General features: G+C 39.4%; 1 protein-coding gene across 1 annotated transcript in view; it reads right to left on the reverse strand.

Moving 5' to 3' along the window:
• The window catches only part of LOC146003801 (putative inorganic phosphate cotransporter), an 83,442-nt gene that overhangs the window by 48,766 nt on the left and 9,164 nt on the right, over positions 1-25,512 (reverse strand). The window contains exons 3-10 of the mRNA XM_083142219.1: positions 23,480-23,719; positions 23,137-23,224; positions 18,873-19,084; positions 16,800-16,949; positions 15,862-15,994; positions 9,962-10,117; positions 9,083-9,168; positions 7,287-7,452 (exon numbers count right to left, since the gene is read on the reverse strand). Of these exons, the coding sequence (XP_082998345.1) occupies positions 7,287-7,452; positions 9,083-9,168; positions 9,962-10,117; positions 15,862-15,994; positions 16,800-16,949; positions 18,873-19,084; positions 23,137-23,224; positions 23,480-23,719 (1,231 nt within the window). The remainder of the gene's footprint in view (positions 1-7,286; positions 7,453-9,082; positions 9,169-9,961; positions 10,118-15,861; positions 15,995-16,799; positions 16,950-18,872; positions 19,085-23,136; positions 23,225-23,479; positions 23,720-25,512) is intronic.

Raw genomic sequence — 25,512 nt, forward strand, 5'->3', positions numbered from 1 at the left:
CTTTGTTCACTTAAAATGGCTCTTGTGATGCACTAGCACTACTTGTCATGTTATTTTCGTGTGGCGAGTGCTGACATCTATGAGCTCCGTTGCCAACGACCAACTGGTATCATCTGGCATTGTGCCATTGGCATCGCAGATCGCAGACGTCCTCTCTGTCGCAGAAACAAGTTTATCGGCATTACCAGTTCAGTCCAATGCTGCCAGTTGTACAGAAAATTTACCACGATGCAGAGTATTCATGTAAAATCTTAGATGAGAAGGGAAATGGGATTTTTGGGGAGGATATCAAGATTTGCATTTAACGTATCCTTTGTCGTATTGTTTATATAAATAAAATGTTATCTGGAAATGCCACATGCAATTAGCCACTGACACGAGAATAACATTTCACATTTTCTCCGTAGGGGAAACTTGGCGGATGCAAAGGGGCACTTGCCCTACCCCTAAATTACGTCCATGCTTATCAGGAACTTTATTTCTCAAGGGGTCCGATCCAAGTGTCTCACGTGTAATAATAATAATAATAGTAATAAAGTTATAATTAATAGGTGAAAAGATGAATATTCCCATTAATAATAATAGGAATGGCAAAAATTGTGCTTTTAAAAAACAAAATAGTTCTTGTGTTTTAAACATGTTTTAAATGTTTTAAACAGTGTTTTAATCAATAACAAAACTGTTTTAAAGAATAAAACGTTTGAAACATAATTCCAAGAATATTTTCTAAGAATGATTGATAAGGAATCTGTTAATCATCCAAGGTATGACCGTGTTTCTACGCGTAGTTAAAAACACTTGCCTTCAGTGGGGGCGATTAAGGGGCAGTTGCCCCCCCCCCCGTCATTTTTGGTACTTTTGCCCCCGCACTATGGTAAACCTTATCTACCAATGGGAAATAAACTGTCCTTCCCCCCCCCCTCAGCTTTGGCACCTTAACCCCCAATTCTGGATCCCAATCGCCGCCATTGCTTGGCTAACTTCTCAAACTACCTATGGCCGTGTCCGAAAGGTGTAAGACCGTACTTGAAGCGAGCATACTTCGAGAATGGTCTCGCAGTGCGGTCTTGAAGTCGTGGACGGGAAAGGAAAATCTTTCGAACTGCACTTCGACGGCAGCGCCAAATACGATCAGTAGATATAACCGAGGACACGTTCAGGGGCGGCGCCTAAATTTTCGACCGGGTGGGCAGAAGCTCCATATTGATAGATTATGGTGGGCAGTATAAATGTAAATCCATATATAGTATATATGTGTATGTAAGACGTATGTATGTATCCGCCTCTCTTACACTCCCAATTTTCCTCTTACTTCTTTTCCCTTTCCTTTTCTTGTTTTCCTCTTTGTATTTTCTAATCTATTCTCGCGTGGACACAATTATTTCAAGGAAGAGTTTACCCATGCGCAGCTATACATTCTAATCACATTATTTGATGCATGTTAATGCAGTGAAATAATAATAATAAGCTTGTGTTGCAAATACAAGGCACATACTTGATTTTATGTATTCGGCAACAATGATAGAAAGTGCGATGGTAGACAATCGTGAAGTTTCTCGTAATTTAAATGCATGTTCCTGAGCATAGTATTTTCATCGTATGAGTTTTTGACTGCAAGAGTTTTCTTACTCCTTGGGGTTCATTTTTCTGAGCTTACATGGTTTGTACAACTGACAAATCTATCTGAATGTTTGTACTAGCGGCGATTGGGTGCCAACTGCATCCCCCACTTCCCGCTCCTCCTAATCGCCGCCACTGAATGTTTGGATTAAAATGAACGTCTTATTAGGAATGATTTAAAACACACACGGAAACCCCATTCTTTGTTCATTGTCCATGAAGTATTTATTCCTAGTCTAATGAAAGGCTATTTTGACAAAATATCACTCATAAATAATAAACAAGTAAGATTGAAAAATCTGTTCAGAATTGAAGAGATTATTAGCTAAGTTGCTATTCGTTTTCTGAACTGCCATGTTACTAATGTGGGAGAAGCAATACACGTATGGTTACATGAACATATTTTTTGAGGTAACAAAATTATTTAGGACACAAGGAATTCGTCTAAGTTGATCACCGTACCAGTAATACTCCATATATTTTTCATAGATGACTTTGGTTGTATGGCCTGACCATTTCGAACACACTAGAATGCCTACCTCTATCCTGTGCAGCATACCGTGGAAACTTTATTCTTTCAGAGCAACGAGTCCCTGGTGCATAAAACCACTGTCAAAGTAATAATGTATGAGGGTTTGTATTTTTAGTGTCAGCATGTGTTTGTTTTCGCCCCTTCGTTACTTTCATCTAATCACCATTGAACCTTATCGTCGTCATTATCAAAATTAGCAGAAAAATTACTTAAAATAAAACAAATCAACCACATCTTACTCTTCCAAAAATGGAGTTTCATTAGTTCATACCCCTTAGAAAGTTGAGGTGGTAGTTTCAATTGCACAGCGTTTCATTAGTGGATCCAGGCAGCTAATTCCGTGAGCAATGACGTTGTTTTCCGGAAGTCTCAAATATTTGTCTCTTAAAATGGACGCATCTTTTGTGGTGATAAAATGACACGTTTGGTGCGAGTTTTTCCTGTATATTTTTTCCCCAATGGCATAACGCTGTCCCATTATAATGAAGATGTCCTGTGTTCGACTCCCCCATCCTCTGGTGGAAGCACAATGCGCACTGGTTCGGACTACACCTTAAACTGTAGGTTTAGTCCCGATTAGCCTATCTGAGCATAACAGCGGGCTTAAAAACAAACTAACAAAATCGTATTCTGGATACTTCGTGACATAACTTATTTTTCTTTACTTCAGCTGCATCTAAAGATTCTGTTGACATCTTTGGCTGATTCATGTGGAAAAATTTATGTGTGGCAAGAGGATTTCTAAATAGGATAAGCCACTCATTAGCAATTGAATAATTCTGTAGCTTTTTCCATACATAACTGGTTTATTAAAGTTTTTTTCACTTCAGTATTGTAGTGATTATTGTGATTCCTTCTTACTCGTATTAGTAGAACGAATATATAGTTGATATTTCGCATACCATATTGATAATTGAAGATGACAGGTATATAACATTTGTTATGAAATAAAAAAAGGGACACTTCTGGAATTTAAAACTATATTATACTCTCTAGCATACTTAAACCCGAAGGTTTATGGCTGCAGCAACGCAAGCCTTCTATCTGTCCCTATCCGGGGCAAGATCAATCCAATCTTGCCCATACTTTCCGATTTATTTTAGGTCCATCTCAACGTTATCCCTCCATCCTCGTCTTAGCCTCCCTACTGGTCTCTTACCATCAGGTTTTCCAACATGAAACCTGTACTATTCTTTCCTCTGCTATTCGTGTCACATGGCCTGCCCATCTATGTCTTCTTGATTAAATTATTATAATAATAATAATTAAAAAGTCGAAATAATTTATTATGTTGGTGGAGGAAGTAACGCTAAGATGATGTTTTTATTTGTTTATTTGGAGATTATTTTAACCATAGCCAGGCCGGGATATATATATGTATGTGGAGGCCCGAAGCTGCAGTCCTCAAGTTCACCCTAAATTCTGATCTAATCTTGATCATATCCTGCATAATTTTGAGCCTCCAAAGCCTACTAGCTGCTCTTAATCATGGAAGTATTAATTTTATCAGAGTTTTTGTTTCAATAGCTCTAGTAATTACTTTCACCTTCTAATGACAAAATTGGTTTTTTGTAGGTTGATAATATGTGGACATTTCTAACATAGATAATATTCACAAGTAAAATATACATGTTATGAACACCAGAATACACTTATACGTATATTGAATCATTCATATATCCCCAAGTATATGTACTTATTGAATTTGATTGGGTGGGCAATCGGGTGGGCACAGGAATTTTGGGGTGGGCGCTTGCCCACCCGTGCCCACCCCTGTCGCCGTCCCTGGACACGTTGGTTTTCCACGTTTTAAACACTTGTTTTTCACCACAGAAATCACATAGCATTTGTAAATGCTCTAATACATACATTTCCACACATTGGAAGAACTGCAACAAACAACTTGCTGTCTTTCTACTTCCGCGATTTCAAACAAATGAACAACAAGTCCACTTGTCACGTGACCGAGCCTCCAACTTCGTGTGCTCTGCCCTGTTACAGCGCCTTGAATAACGTAGTGTGGAAAACGACCCAAGAAACTGGTTCCCTAGACGGATGAGAAACATAGATGGCAGTGCGATCAATGTCGGTGCTAATTTTCTTATGAAAGTAATGCGGCTTTGTTAGTTTTTGGAATATATTATGTAGATTTGTTTGTCTTGAAAGGTGGTATGTGAATTGATGGAAACAGTTATATTTGTGGAGTGATTTGCAGTCACAAAATGACATTAATTTGGAAAGAAAAGTAAAATAAAATTAATAAATAAATAGCATGCGTAACACAAGAAGAAATATCGCAAAGTGATTCCGGACGTCAGGGGTTGGATTGTGTACTAGAGTTTTATTTTTCTATGTTATTATAATATAAATAGTATCCTGAGAGATATTTCATACCGAGGCGACAAACCACAAGTGTCGCTTGGAAGCGAGCAGTCCGTAATCAATGCAGCCTTTCGAACCGTAGGGACACAAGTTCTGACTGCACCGTTTCCTCAAGGAGATTTCACACCAAAGCGACACGGGTCCTTCAGTCCAAGGCAACTTTCACATCGAAGCGACACATGTTGCTTGGAAACGAGCCAACCAAGAGCAACATTTCACATCGTAACTGCATGACGGGAAGCACAGGCCAGCGTTCTGTTGGTGAAATCCTCAAGCGATAAGTGTCGCGTGCCCCTTGTCGCTTTGGTGCGCAATCTCCCTAAAGCAAGACACTCATTGCATCGCGCATGCGCGAACAACAAACCACGGCAACATGTTGCAAGCTATTGTGGAAATGGCCCAGTTTGAGCGACGCACAAGCGACAACGCGACACGTGTGACTTATCGTGTCGCCTAGATCTGTTGTTGTAATGTGCGGTTTTTCGTGTCGCCTATCTGTCGTTCGCACAATTAGCAGCGAACGATTGCCAATAGACTGAAGGCACCATGTCGCTTGTCACTTAGTTGGGAACTCCCCCTGTAGCGCGTCGCTTCGGTCTGAGCACCCTTCCTTTAAGGAGCTTTCCGACCGAAGTAACAATTAACACGCGAATACGCCATATGAACGTGTCGTTTGCTGTTTGGACCCTCATGTGCAATGAATGCTATTTTACAGTCTGGAAGTGTGTGTCACTAGTGTGACAGCGTGAACATCCCGTGTCGCTTGTCCCATTGGTTTGAAAGTTTCCTTACACTCATGTCGATGGCACTAAGAAAGTTTTGTGGGGTTCCCCTTGTCGTTTCATGGAATCATCATTATCATCATCGCCGCGATTAGTTTAAAGCGGAAGAAAAGATACAGTAAATAATCAAAATACAAATGCTTCAGTGTGTATATCTTTAAAAGAAATGATGATGATGATAATAATAATGAACCTAATTCATACACAAAATTTTAGTTGCCAAGAGCATTCCACGCGTATTTTCTCCCGTATTATTAACGAAAGTATGACGATAACAGGACATGGTCGACTGTCTAGAATGTTCGTTAATATCTTCGCGACCACTGTAACAAATATCATAGCAATTATCACATTCATATAAATGTTTCATGTAACAGAATCAGACGTTGCAGCTAAAACTCCATTTACTTCCATTATAAACAGACGAATACCAAGCACCGGGTTCAACACCAGCGCCTCTAGCGAATCATTTTCGAGTGGAACCAGCCAGAGCGCGCAGAACTGTGCCGTTTTCCACACTACGTTATTCAAGGCGCTGTAGCCCTGTGGTCTCGATTCCTCGTGAACTTGACGCTTTCGAACTGTACTAAGTGACATCACTTCCGTCAAGACCATATTTCAAGTATGTACTTTGTACCTTTCGGACAGAGCCTGAACATGTTACTTGTAAATCTTGCATGTAGACTGTTCGAAATGGTTCGATTATTTCACAGTTGCCAGCCCACTTCCATTTCTATCTTTAGCGGTTTCATTCTCCTGTTCTTTCTCCTCTTCCCCCTCTCTCTCTTTCTCTCATTCTCTTTCCTGATTACCTTTCTCTCTCTCTCTCTGTTTATCTATCTTTAGTATTATAAGGACTACCCCTAACCTAATCTAGCCTAACCAACCTAACCTAACCTAACCCAACCTAATTGTTAAATTTATATATTGTAAACTTTCAAATACAGTGTTCCCATTATGTCCATAACTGTTTCTTTTGCTTTCCCAGAAAACAGGCTGTCTGAAATGAGGGGTAGTCCGTATAATGCTAAAGTACCCCATTGGTTTATGTGGCAAACAAGAATGTACTTTTCCAAATCCTGTTCTTTCTTAATAGAATTGGTAACATTTAAATAGATTTCACTTTGATATTTATTATTTTATACACTAATGAACTTAATATACACCATATAAACATACAAACAATACAACGAACGTTTATAAAGCTGTACTTATTAGTTACAAGGCAGGAATACTTTGCGCACATATGAATTGCTTCACTTACATTACTCATTATATATTACAAACCAGAGGCGTCGTTAAAATGGGGCCTGGGGGATATTGGACCCCCGAAACTTGTGCCCACCTAAATTGTCCGTGGCTTACAGGAAATGTTACTTTAACATTTTTAAAACCAACTTAAAATTATCACAATCGGTTAGTTAAATATAAATATAATAATAATAATAATTTAATAGATATATTTATTACATAATGACCACTACATATTAATGAAAACTTCTTATTTCACAGAATTTGTGTGTGTGGTTAATATATTTTGTAGGCTATGTAATGAATATTATTAATATATAGAAACAATATAGAATTTTAGGCCATATTAAGCTTTGTAACTATACATATATATTTGAATTTGCCCCCCTTCCCCCAAATACATCAACATAGGTACGACCTGGTTACAAACTTCATATTTTTAACAGCCGTGTAACTGCAAGCAACATTTGAGTAACAATATGTGAGCTTATTTACAATGTACAAACATATAGTAAGAAATGTGAGCAAGATGTAGTTCCCCAGTGGCGTGCCAAATGGAGGGTCGTAACCCCCCTTTGGTCCAGTATTCCTTAAAGAAAAAATAACGTGAAAGGCAGGGAAAGATGGCAAAATGAGGGTTGGCTACTAAAAATTATACGTCCTCCCCCCCTTTCGAAAATCCTGGTCACGCCACTGGGTATGTTGTTCTCCCAGTTTCTATTCGTTTTCTTTCTCCTTCTTTTCTTCCCCATTTTCCAGGCGTAGAGTAACCGGATCATTCCAAGGTAGAATCTCAGCTTTGAATATAGCGAGGTATAGTAGGCTGGACGTCGCATAGATGGCAGCACATAGGCAAAACACAATTCTCCAGCCAAATACACTGGGCTGAAAAAGACAGAAGCCTTGAGTTGGCAAAAAAAAAGTTAAATATAAGTTAAGTACTATAGTTATCGTATGTAAGCTACAACTACTAGCAAATATACAGTACTTTTAGCCAGTGGCGTAGCGTTATAGTACGCCCGTACGCCCGGCGTTCCCAGATTTAAAATTTCAAAAATGCTTAAATGCTGTGATTATAAAGTAAAACGTGACTAATTTCATATATGTTTGACCTTCATGGCATTATAATGGCTATTTTTCGCGATCCACTTGCAACGCTCCACTCTCAACACTCCTTGCTGCCTTTATGGAGGGAAAGCTTCCATTTCTACAGCACGCGCGTAAATAGGCTCTCTTACGCCGGCGTACGAGAGGTCTACCGTGATTGGTTCATGTGACCCTTCCTGCCTTCTGAAGCAGACCACAGGGGCAGAATTCCTACCCGGTTCTTCGCTCTTCGCGCTCATGCAACCCGTGCTATGTGATGCTACAATACGCAATATTGACTGACGTAACTTTACCAAATATACTGCTTCTTAATGGCCACTGCATTGTATAATTTATCGCACGAACAGCGACGTGTATTAGAAACTAAAAGATCAACACAGTTTTTGTCAAATAAGTTGGTGAAGTCCTCGTGATAGAAATTCAGCCTGTGGCTGCTCTACCACTTAACCCGCAAAACTATTATTTTCTTATTGTATTTTTTCGTTATTATTTAACTACTTAACATTGTGTGAATGGAAATGTTTAGCATTCATTTGAAAACTCTTTACATCAAATGTTCTCTGGAGAAAATTATTTTAAAATGTTTATCAGCATTCTCAAGATGTAATAAACAGTGGTCTGAATTACTAATCGGCACTGTTACGTCAGTAGAGAGTACGATATTTGGATCATCCACTCTGCTTTGCACAGTGCGCCGAGACGACAGAGTTCCCTGGTTCGAATCCCGGCGTGAGCACGGGTGTTCTTTGTCAGTGTCCCTTCATCAATATCATCACTCATATTCATATTCGCAATTAACCAAAAGTGGTAGAAAAGCGAAATAAAATAAACCAAATCAATCAGTAGTTGGATCGCCCACAACAATGACGTCTACTGTTGTGCAGAGGCGCTTGTGATTCAGGTAGGTTTTTAATGACTTGCGTCATGCAGAAAGATATAAAAAAAGGTATAGAACACCAGAGTTCAAAACATCTGTGGCATAGTGAGTCATCTAATAACATGAATCGTGTCAACTTTATATTACGTCGCGCTTGCGTAGTATGTCTATGCGCTTGCGCAGTGAATTTCATATGGGCTGAAGGGATCTGTGTTGCTTCGACGTCCAAGATGCTTATTATAAAGGAAGTTTTTATGGAAGTTTCAGACAAACTACTGGCAAACTAACCTTCGGAAGTGATACGACAAGCTGCACGTACCGCTTGTCGCTCGGACTGGGCCGTTTTCTCAGTATCGTGCATCTTTTCGCATGTCACTTCGATCTGAAAGCCCCCCTTACATATTATCATATAAAGTCATGTACACCAAATGAAAGTTAATTGTAGAAATAGGCAAGGGTGTTTTACTTTGTTAAATTTCAACTGTGCATATATAATGATGTTAAAGTAAAGTAAGTAATTCGATTGCTTACATCATGAGCGAGAATAGCACTGGCAACCGCAATAGAAATCATGCCTGTAGACGACGCCATGCAGTTGCCTAATCCTCCAAGCGTTCCTGAAAGAATTATAACGTACATTTATTAGTAAAGACGCACTAAATATCTTGGCCAGAAGGGGGAGAGAAGTGTTATAACTCCCCCTTTGTTATTTTGTTGTTTTCTTCTCAAAATACGCCACAGATATGATAAGCCCAGAATCCTTTCAAGGAAACCTTGAATGACTTTCAACAGTTCAGGTAGGCAGTTCCAAAGCTAAACGGAGAGTGGTCTGTGATTAAGGACGTATTTAGAAGGGGGAGTCCGGACCAAGTACTAAAGTTAAATGATAAAAATATAAATGTTTAGCATTTGTTATATAATCGATGCTTATTTATTTCTGCTGAACTTATTGGAAGGCAAGGATTTTAACTCGTACGGCTTTTAAGGACAGTTCCAAAGATTTATGCACTCTACTACTTATGATAATATCCATAAAATATTAATCAAGAACTTTACTTTTCGTCAATTGGATCTAACTCCTTTTTTGTTATTCAATAAATATTCAATTATTTATCTATTTAACATTAATTTCCTTGCCCTTGCAGTTGTTTTTACACAAATTTGGCGATCTTAACTATTCATATCTATTCTTTACCATCTTTTTGCCTATTCATGTAATAATTGCAATACAATATTAATTTATTTACATTTTTAATTAATATTAATTTAATTTAATATACTTATTCTAATTATATTATTATTATTATTATTATTATTGTGTTGCCTATATGTAATTAACATTGACAAATAGTTTATATAAACGATAATGAAAAATACAAAATGAAACCAACAAAAGGAAAGGCATGTTACCTGACAGGTTGGGAGCGATATCGAGGAAGGCCTGTCCGTGCGCCGACGTCTGTGCCCCGTTGAAGCCGTACGTCAAGGAGACGACCGCCACTGATGCAGCCGCGTCACAGCCGAGGAACGCGAATATCAACATGCACATGGCGGGAAGGATGTGCGCTGTAAGGAAACGAATAATACGTGTTATTGTGGCGTACACTGGGTTCAAAACCTGGTGTATCTCACCACACCAATGTGCTCGAATAGGCAAAATAAATATAGAGGAAAGTCACTAAAACATGCTATTTTGTTTTTGTTTTTTACCCTTAACTCAGAGTAGAGGAGGAATTTTCCGAAGTGGAATACACTAATTCCATGCCCAAGGATAAGCTGTGTATAACAAGGTCCGTTAAATTGATTGATTTTGATTGATTTGGTGTTTTAAGTCCACTTTATGCACAGAAAGGCTAATCGGGACTGGACCTACAGTTTAAAGTGGAATCCGAACCACTATGTGCCTCTATACAAGGTCCGTTAAAAAAATGTCAACATCCCTCGTAGAACACCTTGACTGCCAGTGGCGGCGACTGGGTTCCAAAGTCGGGGGGCAAGGTGCGAAAACCGGGGGGCAAAGACAGTATATTTTCCTTTGTACATAAGATTTAGCATCGTGCGAGGGCAAAAGTAGTGAAAACTGGGGGGCAACTGCCCCCTCACCCCCCTAATCGCCGCCACTGCTGACTACATTTTTGCAGAATCATACGTCCTTAAGGACAGTTCCAAAGATTTATGCACACTGCTTCCTATGACAACATGCATAACATATTAATCATGAACTCAGTGGCGTGCCCAAGGGGGTTGCGGTTAATGGGGGTTATAACTCCCCCTTCGCCCAGTATTCTTAAAAAAAAAGAACGTCAAAGGTAGGAAAATATGACAAAATGAGGGCTGACTACCAAGAAAAAGTATACATAACCCCCCCTTTCGAAAATCCTGGGCACGCCACTGCATGAACTTTACTTTTCGTCAATTCGATCTAACTTCTTTTTTGTTATTCAATAAATATTCAATTCTATATATTGTTTTTATACAGATTTTGGCGATCTTCATTACACGTAAGCTACATAATGATTACCTGCTGTTATATTTTTATTTTTAAACAGTCTTTATATCTATTCATGCAATAATAATAATAATACAATATTAATCAATTTACATATTTAATTAATGCTATATGAATTTAGGTAAATATATTATTATTAGAGGAAAGTGCCCAAAACTGGACCCACTCCTAAAGCGGACCCCCGGTCTCCTGGCTCTGCATGCTCCTGAACTCTAGCGGGACCAAGTGTAAATAGTAGTTTAGGCTTCTACCACTCTGAAGTGGAGCGCACACGTCGCCCGCTTCACTTGTTGCTTATCAGTCTGCCATTACGTATTTTGACAGTGGAACAATTACATTGTACTACATTTTTATTTATGTCTCCTAGATATTGGCAGGTAAGCCTTTCGACCTGTATACCTATATGCGCAAATGGTAAGGTTTAAGGTTCATATTTATCATGAAACCGTTTCATTTAGATGTTTGGTTAAACATTTATTGGGTGAACAAAATGTTGGCTATAGTCGCGCAAACCGGACAGCCTTTAGTTGCCTGAACCGGACCCCGAGTTTGTCATGTTTAAAGTCTGCCTGTATTTGTACACACTCTTATTCTTTTGGAATTCTGTTGCAGGTTCCAAGAGGATAATGAGTAGGGAGACAAATTTATGGTAAATAAAAACTGAGGAGAGCGGTAAATAAAATGTTAGATCAGCGGTATATAACAGCGGTGGGGAAAAAAAATTGGCACACACTTTTTAATTATGAGAGGAAACAACATACAAAAGAGCTATAAATTGATAAACTACTTCATTTTTATATACTGTACACATACACAAGTACTTAGCTGTCCAACCAAAAAGAAAACATCAACACAAAATCATTTGATTTCTAAATTGCATATCTCAAGTGATTTATTCATTGTATGTATTTAAAGGATATCCTTGCTGTCCAACAAATAAAAATAATCACTACTGCACATACACAAACACATGTTGAAAATCACATGATGATAAACAAAATTCATTCATGACTGAACACAAATGACACCATTGTTTCCCTCGATGTGCGGGAACAGACTAATCTTATCGCTGCTACAGCTAGCAAGTTCAATGAAACTGGAAGTTGAGTAGACATTCGGAGGAAGAGAGGAATCCAACTTGACAGGGAGCGAAGTTTTTGAACTGAGATTATGTGCATGGGAAATCCCAATTTGCAGCGTCTTCCTGATGTGATCGAAGATAAATCGTTCTTGAGCTGCAAGTGGTAGGAAACTTTAGGCAAACGTATCGTTACAAATCGACAGTTTGCGCGCACAACCTCGATTGCCGGTTTTTCCGTATTTTCTACTTAATTTGAAGATATTTCACGGTTATTTCGCGAAAAAGCGTTCATTTCGTGGAAAAGCACACATTTCGCATTACTTCGCGAATAAAACTCATGCATATTTCATCATTGTGGGTGTATTTACGTGCAGAATGTTCAAAATTGCATCTTTTATTCACATTTCGCGATTTCGAGCATCGCGAAAATTCAGTGTCCCTAATAATGAGGAAGGTTGATCAACGAAAGTGGAGTCCGTCTAACATGATGAAAGCTATTGACGCAGTGCGGAAAAAGAAGGTGGGATGGAAGAAGCCAGTAAACAGTTTAATGTTCCGAAAACAACACGTATGAGGTTGTCCAACATGAAGTACGGTACACCTGAGGAAGCACCAAAAACAACAAGAGGCAGACCTACAGTTTTGGGTAAAGATCTTGAAGAAGAGCTATGGAAGCTTCGTTTTTTGGGCTTACTCGTAATGACATGCGAAGAATGGCCGTACAAGTGGCAGAGAGAATTAACATAGAACATCCTTTCAAAGACGAAATTGCTGGGGAAAAGTGGGTTAGTCTTTTTCTAAAACGCCACAAAACCAAACTGTCAGAAAGGAAGCCTACTGGAACATCATAGCAGGGCTCTTGGGTTCACCAAAGAAAACACAGAGAAATTCTATAACCTTCTGGAAGATGTTTATGAGAAAGATAAATTCACTCCTGACAGAGTGTACAACGTTGATGAGAGCCGCATTACTGTGGTACAATCTAAAGTAACAAAAGTAATTGGTCTTAAGGGTGAAAAACAGATAGCCTCCTTAACATCAGGAGAACGTGGGGCCCTTATAAAGATTGTTGCTTGTATGAATGCTTGTGGCTCATTCGTGCCCCCTTTAGTAATTTTTCCGAGAAAAAATGTGAGTGAACAGTTGAAAAAAAGGGGCTCCACCAGGAACAATCTTTGCAGCGCACCCTTCAGGGTGGATCCAAATCATCTTCCTCACTCAGTGGTTTTGACACTTCAACGAGTACAAAGGAAAAACCGGTTCTGTTGCTCTTGGATGGCCACTTTAGCCACACACAGAATAATGATCTGATAGAATTAGCACAAACAAATCATGTTACCATTGTGTCGCTGCCACCTCACTCCTCCCACAAACTACAACCTCTGGATAAAACGTTCATGGGTCCTCTCAAAGTTTACTACAGCAAGGAAATTAGGCAGTGGTTAAGGCACAATGAACGTGCTGTCAGTGCTTTTGATGTCATGGACCTGTTTGGCAAAGCCTACATTCGATGCCAAACAGCTCAAATTGCAATCAATGGATTTAAAGCAACAGGCATATACCCTTTGAACAAGAAGCTGTTCTCAGATGCCGATTACATTGAAGAGGCAAACACAAAACGAGATTCCTCTTTCTATGACTGTGTTCAAGAAACAAACAGCAGGCAATCAGAGCTTTCCAGAGAACAGAGAAGAATGCGATGTGGACAAACCACAAGTTATTGTAGGGTTTGACCCAAATCAACCATCAACATCTGCGGCAGGTCAAGGTGTTCCTCTGTCATCAGCTACACTTGAGGATCCTCAGTGTTCCACATCTTATAAGGCAAGCCCGTTTGACATCACTCCCATTCCAACAATCAAAAAGAGGACCTCGAATAGGGGACGAAAGGCCTGCAGTTCTACGGTCATCACATCTACGCCTTATAAAGCCCAGTTGGTGGAAGCTAAAAAAGCTAAAGAAGCCAAGGAAGCTGAACAGCAAGCACGGAATCGTGCTCAAAGACGCAAAAGCAATCGCGGCCGGGGACGTGGGTCAGCAGTAGAGCCTTCAAGAAAAGGGAACGTGTTCGTGAAAAAGCGTCTACATTTTAAGACACGTGTGCAGGAATCAAGCACCGAAGATGAAAACAGCGTGTCCTCTGGAACATCTGAATTGGAGCTTCTCCCGGGAGTTTCCCCTTCCAAAGATGATGATGCGTACTGTATGTTTTGTGACAGGCACTTTGCGGAGGATTCTAAAGGGGAACTATGGGTCATGTGCGTTATGTGCTCGCTGTGGGCCCATGTGGATTGTGCTGGTGCTGAAAAGAACGTGTACATCTGCGATTTCTGGCGCTAAACGATTTAATTCTGTTATATATTCTCTGTATCTTTTTTTTAATACATTCTGTATGTTTTTTTCCATAACAAAAATCTGTAATTGTTATATTATACTTATACTTTGATACTAAATTATGTTTTCTCTGATCTAATACCTATTTCTAATTTTGTTTAGTGTTATTTTGATTATTATTACAAGGGGTCCGTTTTCGGCAACTATTTTTCAAATCGCCAAAGTGTAAGGTTTTTGAAATTACTTTTTTTATAGCTATTTTTTAATTATATTTTCTCAAAGTGAACTGTAAATGGTGCATAACATTATAAAGTATATTTTACATGCTTTTAAAACATACTTTTTACTCTTTTCTATATTTTTTAATCAAAAACAAAATGGGGGGGGCCGGTTTTGGGCACTTTCCTCTATTATTAATTATTATTGAGACACATGGTCGGAACCCCCACCCCCACCCCGAAATGTATTTCTAGATACGTGCCTGATTAAAACGTGTTTAGAGCGCTGCGACGCCAAGGGTCCCGGGTTCGAATCCCGGTCGGGCTTGGTTGTTTGTGAATGTCCATTCATCAATTTCATCATTTCATCACCCATCCCCATCTTCGCAAATTACCCAAGAGGCACAAAACGCGAAGTAAAATAAACTAAATCAATCAATCAATCAAAACGTGTTTAGAATATACCACTGCACGTACAGGGTGACAATTAATGAACTATATTAAATAAAACCGTCATAATTTCTGAACGGTTCGTGTGATGACGTCCAAACTGCATGGCTGACCACAGGGCATGATGGGAATTCGTATGCGTATGCGCACTCAACGTGTTGATGTCGGCCATTTGCAAGTGAAAATGTCTTGGAGTATTTTGGGGACCGCATTCTGGCTCTGGGGTACCCAGAGGCCTCTGGAAGGGGGCTATGTTAAGCACAAGGTGTACAGAAATAACCCCAAAACCATTGCCGAGCTGAAAACTGCCATTCAGGAGGTCATCGACAGCATCGACACTTCAGCGGGTCATGCAGAATTTTGCTGTTCGTCTGCCCCACATCATCGCCAGAGATGGCAGACATATCGAACATGTCATAACCTAAATCCGAATGTCTGTAGTGCCGTTTACATGTGCAATACAGTTTGCGTACTACATGGTTTGTCACTAATTTCCGTTTTATTTCATATAGTTCATTAATTGTCACCCTGTACATAAACGCATTCTAACAACAATTAACATTTTTCGATGTTATCGCACTTGCGAGAAACTAAGGTCACTGTACAGATGAGTGTTTGTGAATAAAATTAGCGTAGTCAAGTCGACGATTGCCTTTTCTTTTAAAAATAAATTCCATGTTAATACATCACAGCTGAATTGTAACTTTTGAATACTTACAGACAGTGATGGCTATTTTCCTCACAACCATTAATCTCAGTTTTCTCCTCCGCAAAAGGTGATCCACAAAGATGGCGAATGCTACGGCGAAACAGTATCGACACAAATATGGAAGCCCAGACAAGAATCCATTCTGAAAAAAATATATATTTAATAAAATGTATTACTTTCAATAAGACAAGCAAAATCTCTATAATACTGGAAAAATTAAATAATGATGGTCGCCTCGGTGTCCTAATGCACTAAACAAGCAAATTTGATGGGGCACTGGCTCCCCGAAAAATTCCTCATGGGCCCCACAAAATTTCGGTGCCTTTTAGGAATTTTTACTTTAAATTTTCCTCCAAATTGTTTTTGAAAGCTTCGCATGTAGATAATCTTTTTAGTTTTTGCACTAGCTGGGTTGTAGGCTTAATGTAATAATAATAATGTTATATATTTATTAAAACTTGTATAATGAAAACTTATGTAGCACAGAAATTATATTTGCAAGCCATAATATGTATATATTTATATATATATACAAAATGTCCCCAGACATATCAGGGGCCTCCCGTCACGTCGTCGCCTTTTAATTAAGGGGTCCCTGGTTCGATACCTTGTTCGTATCCCACTTTAAACTGCAAGTCCAGTCCCGATTAGCTTATCTGTACATAAAGTCGACTTAAAAAAGCAATATCTAACCAAGATTCACCAAGCTTTCTGAAACCTCGGAAAATATGCGAACTACACGCTTCCCCGTAATTTAGCCTAGCGACACTAGCGCCACTGTCCGCACGTCAGGGTTTCAAATGTCTTGGTGGATATTATATCTATTTCCATGGCTTTCAGCGTTTTCCGGGTCATTGTTTTTAATCGAATCATCATCAACGCTCTCACCGTTGTTATTAATCTTAAGAGGAAAAAAGAAACTACATCAAAATTTTAAAAATCCATACCGCCGTGATGTTGAATCCGAGAATGGAGTGCATATAGGTGGGTCCTAGTGATAGGAGCGTGTAGAAGCAGTAGTCGTTCCCGATGGCCGCTAACAGACCACACCACACTTGTCCTGAAGAAAGGGCCATCCTCCAAGGAATTGGTGGGGGCTGGAAAGAATAAAAGTTAATGCGTTCACCTTAACTGTTATAAATTGTTCTTCATGGAAATATCAATATTTGGAATACAAAGTTTCTTTACCCTGTGTCGCCACAGGCAATCTGACATGGATCACATCGTAATCAAGAATTGAAGCATCTGTATGTGTAATCTATGGAAAAGGTTTGGAAAGAATGTTCTAATAAAATTATTATCTACGTTTTAAAAACTAAATTAAAATATTTGTAAGAAATGTAATTAATAGACTGAGATCCGGTCGTTTGTGTACTCCTATACACACTTGCATTAGTGAAGAGGAGTGATTTCTTGCGCTCTGTCAGCCTAAAACTTACAGAAATTTCTCGGCAAATGAAGATTCAATATGTCTGTGCATGCTTACCACATTAGAAAGTTTACTAATGGAGGAGAAAGTTCGACAATGGCCTCAGTTCGCAGGCAGATGGGTGGAGAGGCCTTCGCAGTGGCTCATAAGTGACTGCACGTGGACCCCAAAGGATCACACGGAACTGGATTTCCAGTAGGTATGCCCTATTTGTCGCTGGACTGGCTACCAATTTGCTAGTTTTCGCCTCACACGGTACTTATCAGTGTACTTGTCGATAGACTTTTGTTCCCATACGAGGGAAGTTGTAATGGCGGCCGCGTGAGAAGTAAACAATGTATCACTTCACATTTTTAAAAGCCGATAACTATTCAACCGAGAGGAATAACGTTTCGTATAAAACGTTATTAGGTACAAAACAATCACGTTGCTTAAATACATACTTTACAACGTTTACTGTAGACGCATGGAAGAATATTTTAGTTGTTTCAAATGTAAACACCGTGCACTCGGCATAGATGGTGTAACTCAACCCGCCTTTCATGCTGTATACGTTATACATTGCTGGAGTAACACTCGGAAACCACAGACAAAAGCGCTCCTTTGCACACTCACAGATTATCTTCACATGGCGAAACTTTGCTCTGATTGGCTGTTCCACAGAATCCAGTCGAGGAAAGCAAGTATTAGAACATGTCCTATTCCTCCAAACTAGTAAAGCAGTCAGCCAGGCGGCCATGATTGCTATCTAGAAAGTTAGTTCAGCGCCAACTAGGGCATTCCTACTAGAAATCCAGATAGGTCTGTGCTAAAATGCAGAAAACTTGTGCAACGCTACATACAGAAATCTAAGCAGGTGTAATATTTGAGAATTTGGAGTAACATAGCGATCTTTGGAAAGGTGAGCAATATTTGAAAACGCTTCCCTGTCGTCGGACAAAGGTTCACCAGAGCAACTATTTTGTCGTTACTTTTGATGCGAAAAGAGAGAGAGATATAGAGAGAGAGAGAGAGAGAGATACAAGGGAGACTCAAATGAAAACCTTCATTTGTTTTTGTTTCTTATCTATTAATAGTAGATTTCTGTGGGTAGGGTTGCACAAGTTTTCTGCATTTTAGCACAGACCTATTGCTGATCTGCATATATTTACAACTTGGAGTTAGTGCCTGTGTACCTTAAGAAGAATAAGTATTTATGGTCCACGTGCAGTCACTTATGAGCCACTGCGAAGGACTTTCCACCCATCTGCCTGCGAACTGAGGCCATTGTGGAACTTTCTCCTCCATTAGTAAACTTGCTGATGTGGTTAGCATGCACAGAGATATTGAATTTTCATTTGCCGAGAAATTTCTGTAAGTTTTTGGCTGACAGAGCTCAAGAAACCACTCCTCTTCACTGATGCAAGTGTGTATAGGAGGCGCCATCCTTAAAATAATAAAAATTGCGTTTTGAAGCTCACTTGATTAGTGTTGCAGCCTTGAGGTCGTTTTGTATTGATACCTCATGTAAATCTGAGCTGTGTTAAGTCTGCTGTACAATTTTTATTTGACTCATGTAATACGTAATTGAAACACAAAAACCAGCAACTACCTTTTCCGCAGGAGCCACGAACTTCCTGATGTGCTCCTTCTCCTCGTCCGTGATCCGGGGGTGCTTGTCTGGGGAGTCGAACACCACGAACCACCAGAAGACGAGCCACAGCAAACCCAGCACCCCGCTCACGTAGAAGATGGCGTCCCAGCCCAACCAGTCGATCAGAAGCCCCGTGAGGGGGAGGGCCACCACGGTGCCCAGGGTGCCACCTGGAACCAATCGTATGTTACTTCCCTATTTATATAAGTATATCCATTTTCATGCTTATATGTCACTAGTTTGTTTAATCATGGTGATGGGATGCACCAATGGTGGACCTAGGAAAGGCGAAGAGGGACAATTACGCACCAGTTGTGCATTCATTTCAATATCGTCGAATTGGGCACTGCTATTTAAAAAAAATATTAGTATGCGAGAGAGTGTTGATTTCTCTCCATGTTGCAACTGGAAACTGTTTTTCAAGTTGATTAGTAAGCTAGACAGAATGATTGAAAAATATGATTAATAAATATTTACAGAATACCATGTATTCCTTATGGGAAATCAACTTCAACTACAACTTACGGCTAATCAAATGGGAGTTTCGACTTTTCCTACTACTATAACATAGTTCAATGTGTCCTTTTTCCGTCAATGCACTTTTCTACGTCATTGGATGTTTTATATTCTCGAGAGAACGAATAAAATAATGGTCCCATCTGCCTAATGCATTTCTGCTTGCCTCCTACGGCCATCCTGGCAGTGTTGCTAAACCTGATGCGCATAAAAGAGCTAAATTTCACCATTAATAGAGCTAAAGATGACTTTCCAGGAGTTAGATTAACGAAGGCTGCATAAAGTGCCTCCCAGGGTAATTTTAGTTGTCAGAGGGGTGGGGGCACTGCTATTACCGTTAGCTTTAAAGTTATGGCAATTTATTCTTAATTTTCACCGCCTAGATTTGGCGGCATCACCGATCTCAATAATCCACTGATGCTCATGTAAAATCGAAAATGAAGGATTCCGGATAACAATATTGTCATCTTCACCTTAGCCACGTCGCTATGAAAAGAAGTAGCTAGGGAGGTAATAGAGGGGTGGGGTAACGCAGCCAATATAACAATATCACGTCACATGCAAAATGTACACTCAAGGCAAAAGTTGGTCTTTATGGGCCGGAGCCAGTGGCGGCATCATGGTGGGGACAGAGGGGGGAGTGCCACAGTTCACAGCCAAACGAGTGCAAACGATGCTGCAGCGAGAAAGACCTGGGGGAAATTGTCCCTCTACCCCTTAAGCTGAAAATCTATGTATGTTACCACTGGCGTACCAAGGATTTTTTTTGTGGGGAGGGACTAGAATTGTAAAGGCGGATAGTATCTACGTTCGTTCTAGGAATTGTGGAAGGAATACACAATGAAATATTTCTTATAAGTTTTCACTCTGTTAAAATTGTACTCGAAGTCGAAACTAGTAACAAGGGGTTATTTTAAGTGGGATTGCATTTACAGCTTTCACTTCCTCGAGTTCTCTACTGATTTTCGCTTCAAAATTTTGATTTTCTTAAAATTTCGGGCTGCAGCCTCATCAGCTTCCTCCTGTGTGCGCCAGTATTGTTACTAATAAGAACAATCAATGTTTGACCTGCGATTCAAAACCTACGATTTCTTAATGTAAGTAACTACAAAATCCATCCATGGAATGAACAGAAGACGGGAAGGGAGAGAAGATCAAAGAAAACAGAGGAGAGGAAGAATAGAGAAGAGAAAAAGTAAGGATAGGTAGAAAGAAACAGATCAGAGAGCTGGAAAAGACAGGAGAGCAGGGGAGACAAGACAAGAGAAGAGAGGGGATGAGAAGAGAGGGGGACAGGAGGCAAGAGAAGAGAGGAGAGATGATGGGAGGGGGAGAATAGAAGTCGAGAGGGAAGGAGGTGGAGATAGGGAGCGAAGAGGAGAGAAAAGAAGAGGAGAAGGGAAGAGACGAGATGAGGAGTGAAGGGAGGAAAGGAGACGAATAGAGGAGAAGATGATACAAGATAGGGAGAGAAGAGAAGAGAGGAAACTAGAGAAGAGGAGAGGATACAAGAGGGGAGGGAAGGAGAAGACAGAGGAGAGGAGGCGAGAATAGAAGAGAAGGGAAGGGAGGAGACGATTGAAGAAAAGAGCAAAGGAGAAGAGGAGAGAAATTAAGCTTTTTCTGAGGCCCGCTTTAGACGAAAGCTTTTTCTTAACATTTATGCCATGACCAAGAAGCTACCGTGTAAAGTGAGAAATGTTTTGGCATATTTTATGGTATTTCTCAAGGATAGGCTCGGTCCGTATCATTTTTCGTAGCGTAACCAATCAGAGGCGAGCTGTAGGTCAGGAGCGAAGTTGTAATGGCGGCCGCGTGAGATGTAAACAATCACTTCACGCTTTTAAAAGACGATAACTATTGAACCGAGAGGAATATCGCTTCGTATTAAATGGTTTAAGGTACAAAAGCAATGGCACTGCTTAAATACATACTTTACAACGTTTACTGTACACGTATGGAAGAATATTTTAGATTTTTCAATTGTAAACACCGTGCACACAGCATTGACGGTGTAACTCGACGTGCCTTTCGTGCTGTATGTAATTGAAACAGCTAACCGAAATGGTCCATGAAATGCTTTCGTGTAAAAGTACTATCTGTTATAAGATTTTTGGAAGCATTTACGTAGCAGTTATGCTAGCAAAAATGTTAAAGGAAATCCTTTCGTCTAAAGCTGGCTTAAGGCAATCAGCCCGGGACCTACCTTGAAGGATATTACACTTCATGGGACCTATAAGCATGGACGCCGGCAGAATTTTCTTGTAGGGGTGTGCATCAAGTTTATAATCATATTTTTGCTACTTTCAGCAGCTCTCTTTTATGCTTGCTTAAACAAATTACACGTACTTCATTCTAGAAAAGTAAAAACAAATTTTTTTGCTCTCTCACCGAACTAATTTGATGGTTGAGGCTGAATTTTCCACATAAGTTGGAAAGTTCAGAATACTCACCTCTCCAGAACTCATTGCTGCGACCGAAATGAAAACGACAGATATCCGGTTTCCTTGAGTTAAACATCAGAAAGATGCCGGTAAAAAGCAATGGTAGAGGGGGAATAACAGAGTTGTAGAGTTTAGACTACGTACAACACGGGTTGAATTTAAATTATTAAAAGAATATATCTTAGTAAATTAAATGTAATAGGTTTTTAAAACACAGTAAATACATTCTCGAGCCCGACTTCGCGACCCACCAAACGCCCCCTCGGGACATGCCCGTACCCATGGCTATGCCCCCCCCCCTCGAACTATGAAAAATTAAAATGTGAACTTATAAAAAGCTACGAAAATTACATCGACGAGTTTTCAAATTTGTAAAATTTCAATTTTCTTCTTGAAGTGTTCCCCTGTGCTTAGCACCACGCCATGAAGTAGTATAGGGGGTGTGGGGGTAACGCCCCACACTTTCTTGATCCGGTCGTGAGTGGGGGTGATGTGATCAGCATCACGCCCCTGACCGCCTTTACCCCCCAGGGTTTCCCCCAGGTACCCATGTTATTCGACGCTGGGTGGGCGCCGGGGCCGCTTCCATCGTTAGAAAAGTTCCCGGATTTGAACCGGCCGGGGATCGAACCCGGGACCTTTAGCATGGTAGTCAGACGCGTTACCGACTGATGCATAAATTAATGTGTTTGTGGTGTAGAGAGGCACACTCCAGAAGTCTGCAGTGTGCAATATTGTGTAGTTTTAATTCTACAACCGTTGATGCAAGGCTTCCATCAGTAGCGGTGATTAGGGGGGCGTGTGCACTATTTTCCCCCCTTTTCACCACACTATGCTAAGTGTTGCCTACTAAGAGAAAGTAAATTACCATTGCCTTTCGTCCCTCCCGCGCCCAGAATTGGCACTCAATCGCCGCTACAGGCTGCGAAAATGTCTCCTCCTGTTGGTTAACTCACATTTAGGGTTCTTTATTATAATAGTAATTGCTAATACGCATAATTAAATTTATGAATATATTATTTTCTGAACATGGAATTATCATTATCATGGCTGTTCAAAAGAAAACACAGAACTATTCCAATACTTCTGAGAATTGACTAAACAATATGTAGGGCGGCTGTTTGTTGGGATGAGGTTGAGAAACGTTGCGATAAACTAAAAAAGCTTTAGCAACCAACCTCATGGTCGATGTCCTTAGAAGATAATTATTTCATTGGTTTTGCTTCTTTCCAATAAAACGTGTACGTACAGTACCTACTCACCCAAAGCCGCCACCGCCATGAATGTGGACCTTTCAAACACAGGCAGCCAGTGAGACACCAGAGGATTCATAATTGGAAAGAGAGGACCCTGAAATAAATTATTACTTTACAATATAGCAATGTTAATTTTCCTGCATATGGTTAAGTAAAGAATAAATGAAATATTTACCTGTGTACAACACGTTTCTTGAATTAAAATGAAAGACTAAATACTTGTGTAGTGTACTTCTACATCAATTTACATTTTTTGTTATTTAGTTTTACTTACAGTATAATTATCAAAACAGAATAGTGACTTTATAAAAAAAGAAAAATTGTATTGAAAATCTGATTATCCAAAGACCTGACACGCTCCTTGAAGAACCCTGACTGCAAAGAGAACTCCCCAGTGGCCTCTAGCGGCGACTGGTGAAAGCAGAGCTAGCAGGGCGTTGAAGAACATGGGCACGGCAAGCACCATCTTGGATCCATAGAGTTCAGCCAATCGGCCTGCGGGGATCTGCGTGGAGAGGTATCCCCAGTAGAAGGCTGCAAGCAGAAGTCCCTGTGTTGACTTGTCCCAATCGAACTCACCTTCTTCATTCTGAAATAAAAGAACGTAGATATATAATCCTAAGTTCGAAAAGTTACGTTTTAAAAGAGTTGCAGTCAGTGGCGTGCCCAAGGAGGGGCTGGAGGGTACATAACCCTTCCTTTGACCCTGTATTCTTAAAGAAAGAAGGCAGCAAGAGATGGGAAAATAAGGGATGACTACTAAAAACAAGTATAAAATACCCCCCTTTCGAAATTCCCGAGCACGCCACTGGCTATAGTTGCTCATTTTTCAATAAATAACTCAGTTACAGTTACTGGCAATTGAAAAGTAACTGTAAGTTACTTTTACAGTTACTCTTTGCTGGAAACTTTCTTGCAAGCAAATTACACAAATCAATGATCATTAATTGTGATAAATAACATAAATACGAGTATATGAGTACTCTAATGTGTGTTATTGCTGTCTCTGGTGCAGTCATGGATACTTCTGGATGAAAACAAATATCATTGAGTTTCAATAGAATCGTTGCAACTTATATCTGAGACATTTGTTACAATCATGCATACCTTTTTCCTGATTAAATATAGGTTGGAAAAACCTTAACCATTGCAGTTCTCGTGAAATTCTAGCCTGATTTGATATATCACATCACCAATAGGCACCGACTTTGGGGGAAGACACTTTCTGTCCCCCCCCCCAAAAAAAATCACGTAGAGGGACAGATTTTATATAGGTACACAGAAAAAACTGGTTTGTTTGGAATTACCAAAAAAGTTTGGTTGAGCTGTTTGGTTATGCTTTTTTGTTTCCGATAACCAAATGTTGCTTGTAATTACTAAATAATTTTGTTTAAGAATACCAAAAAATTTGGTCAGACGAAATATGGTACTCGTAAACAAAATCATACATATGTAAGTAAAGAGAAACAAAACGTTTGGTTAAATTTACTATAAGCGCGAGAGCGTGCTTTCGAATTTGAAATAACGATTGTCCAGTTTCGTCGAGTGTAGTATGAAAATCTTTTGTCGAAAATTGAAACTCATGTATATAGATAATTACTCGAAGCGAGTCTTTATGTTGCTGTGTAACCTAATATTCTGAAAAAAAAAAAAAAAAAAAAAGCTCAGAATAATACTTACTTTATACTGAGTTTCCTACACCGGCCGCTAGATGGTTGTCAAAATGTGTACAAGAAACATAAGTTTTTGTACAACAAATAATGGTACGTTTGATTGTAATCGTAGTGAAAAATTGTGCTTTAACATTCTTCAAAAGATATGTGAACATCAAAGCTACAAATTAAAGAAGAAAATGTACTGCAGTGAATAAAAGTGAATCTTCCATGTGCAACCTTTTTATTCTAGACTATATAAGTAGAAGCTAAGCGTGCCGCCGAAAAACATACACGCTCCAAAATCGGTTACTTCATGTGAACTTTCTATTGTCAAAGTTTATTTTCAGATCAGTTAGTTTCTATAAACTATCCACTCTAGCTAAAATTAACCACATTATAACATAAGTAATTATGAATAAATTATTTAACAAATCGTTTCGTAATTTTGACTAAATTATTTGGTTTTCCTAAACAAATGGGCTACGTTTTGTTAGATTTACAAAAATAATATTGGGTTTTGGTAACCAAAAAATTGTTTACGACAAACAAGTAGACCTTGACCAAATCTTTTGGTAATGGTGAACAATTGTTTGGTTGATGCCTATTTAAACAAACGTTTTGTTCACCACTACCATTTTTTTGGTTAATCCAAACAAACATTTTTCTCTGTGTATATTTACACATATGAAATATTGTATATTATATATTATATAAAAATGTATCTTAA

The sequence above is a fragment of the Lepisma saccharinum genome, chromosome 20, assembly GCF_977018435.1.
Source record: "Lepisma saccharinum chromosome 20, izLepSacc3.1, whole genome shotgun sequence".
Lineage (NCBI taxonomy): Eukaryota > Metazoa > Arthropoda > Insecta > Zygentoma > Lepismatidae > Lepisma > Lepisma saccharinum.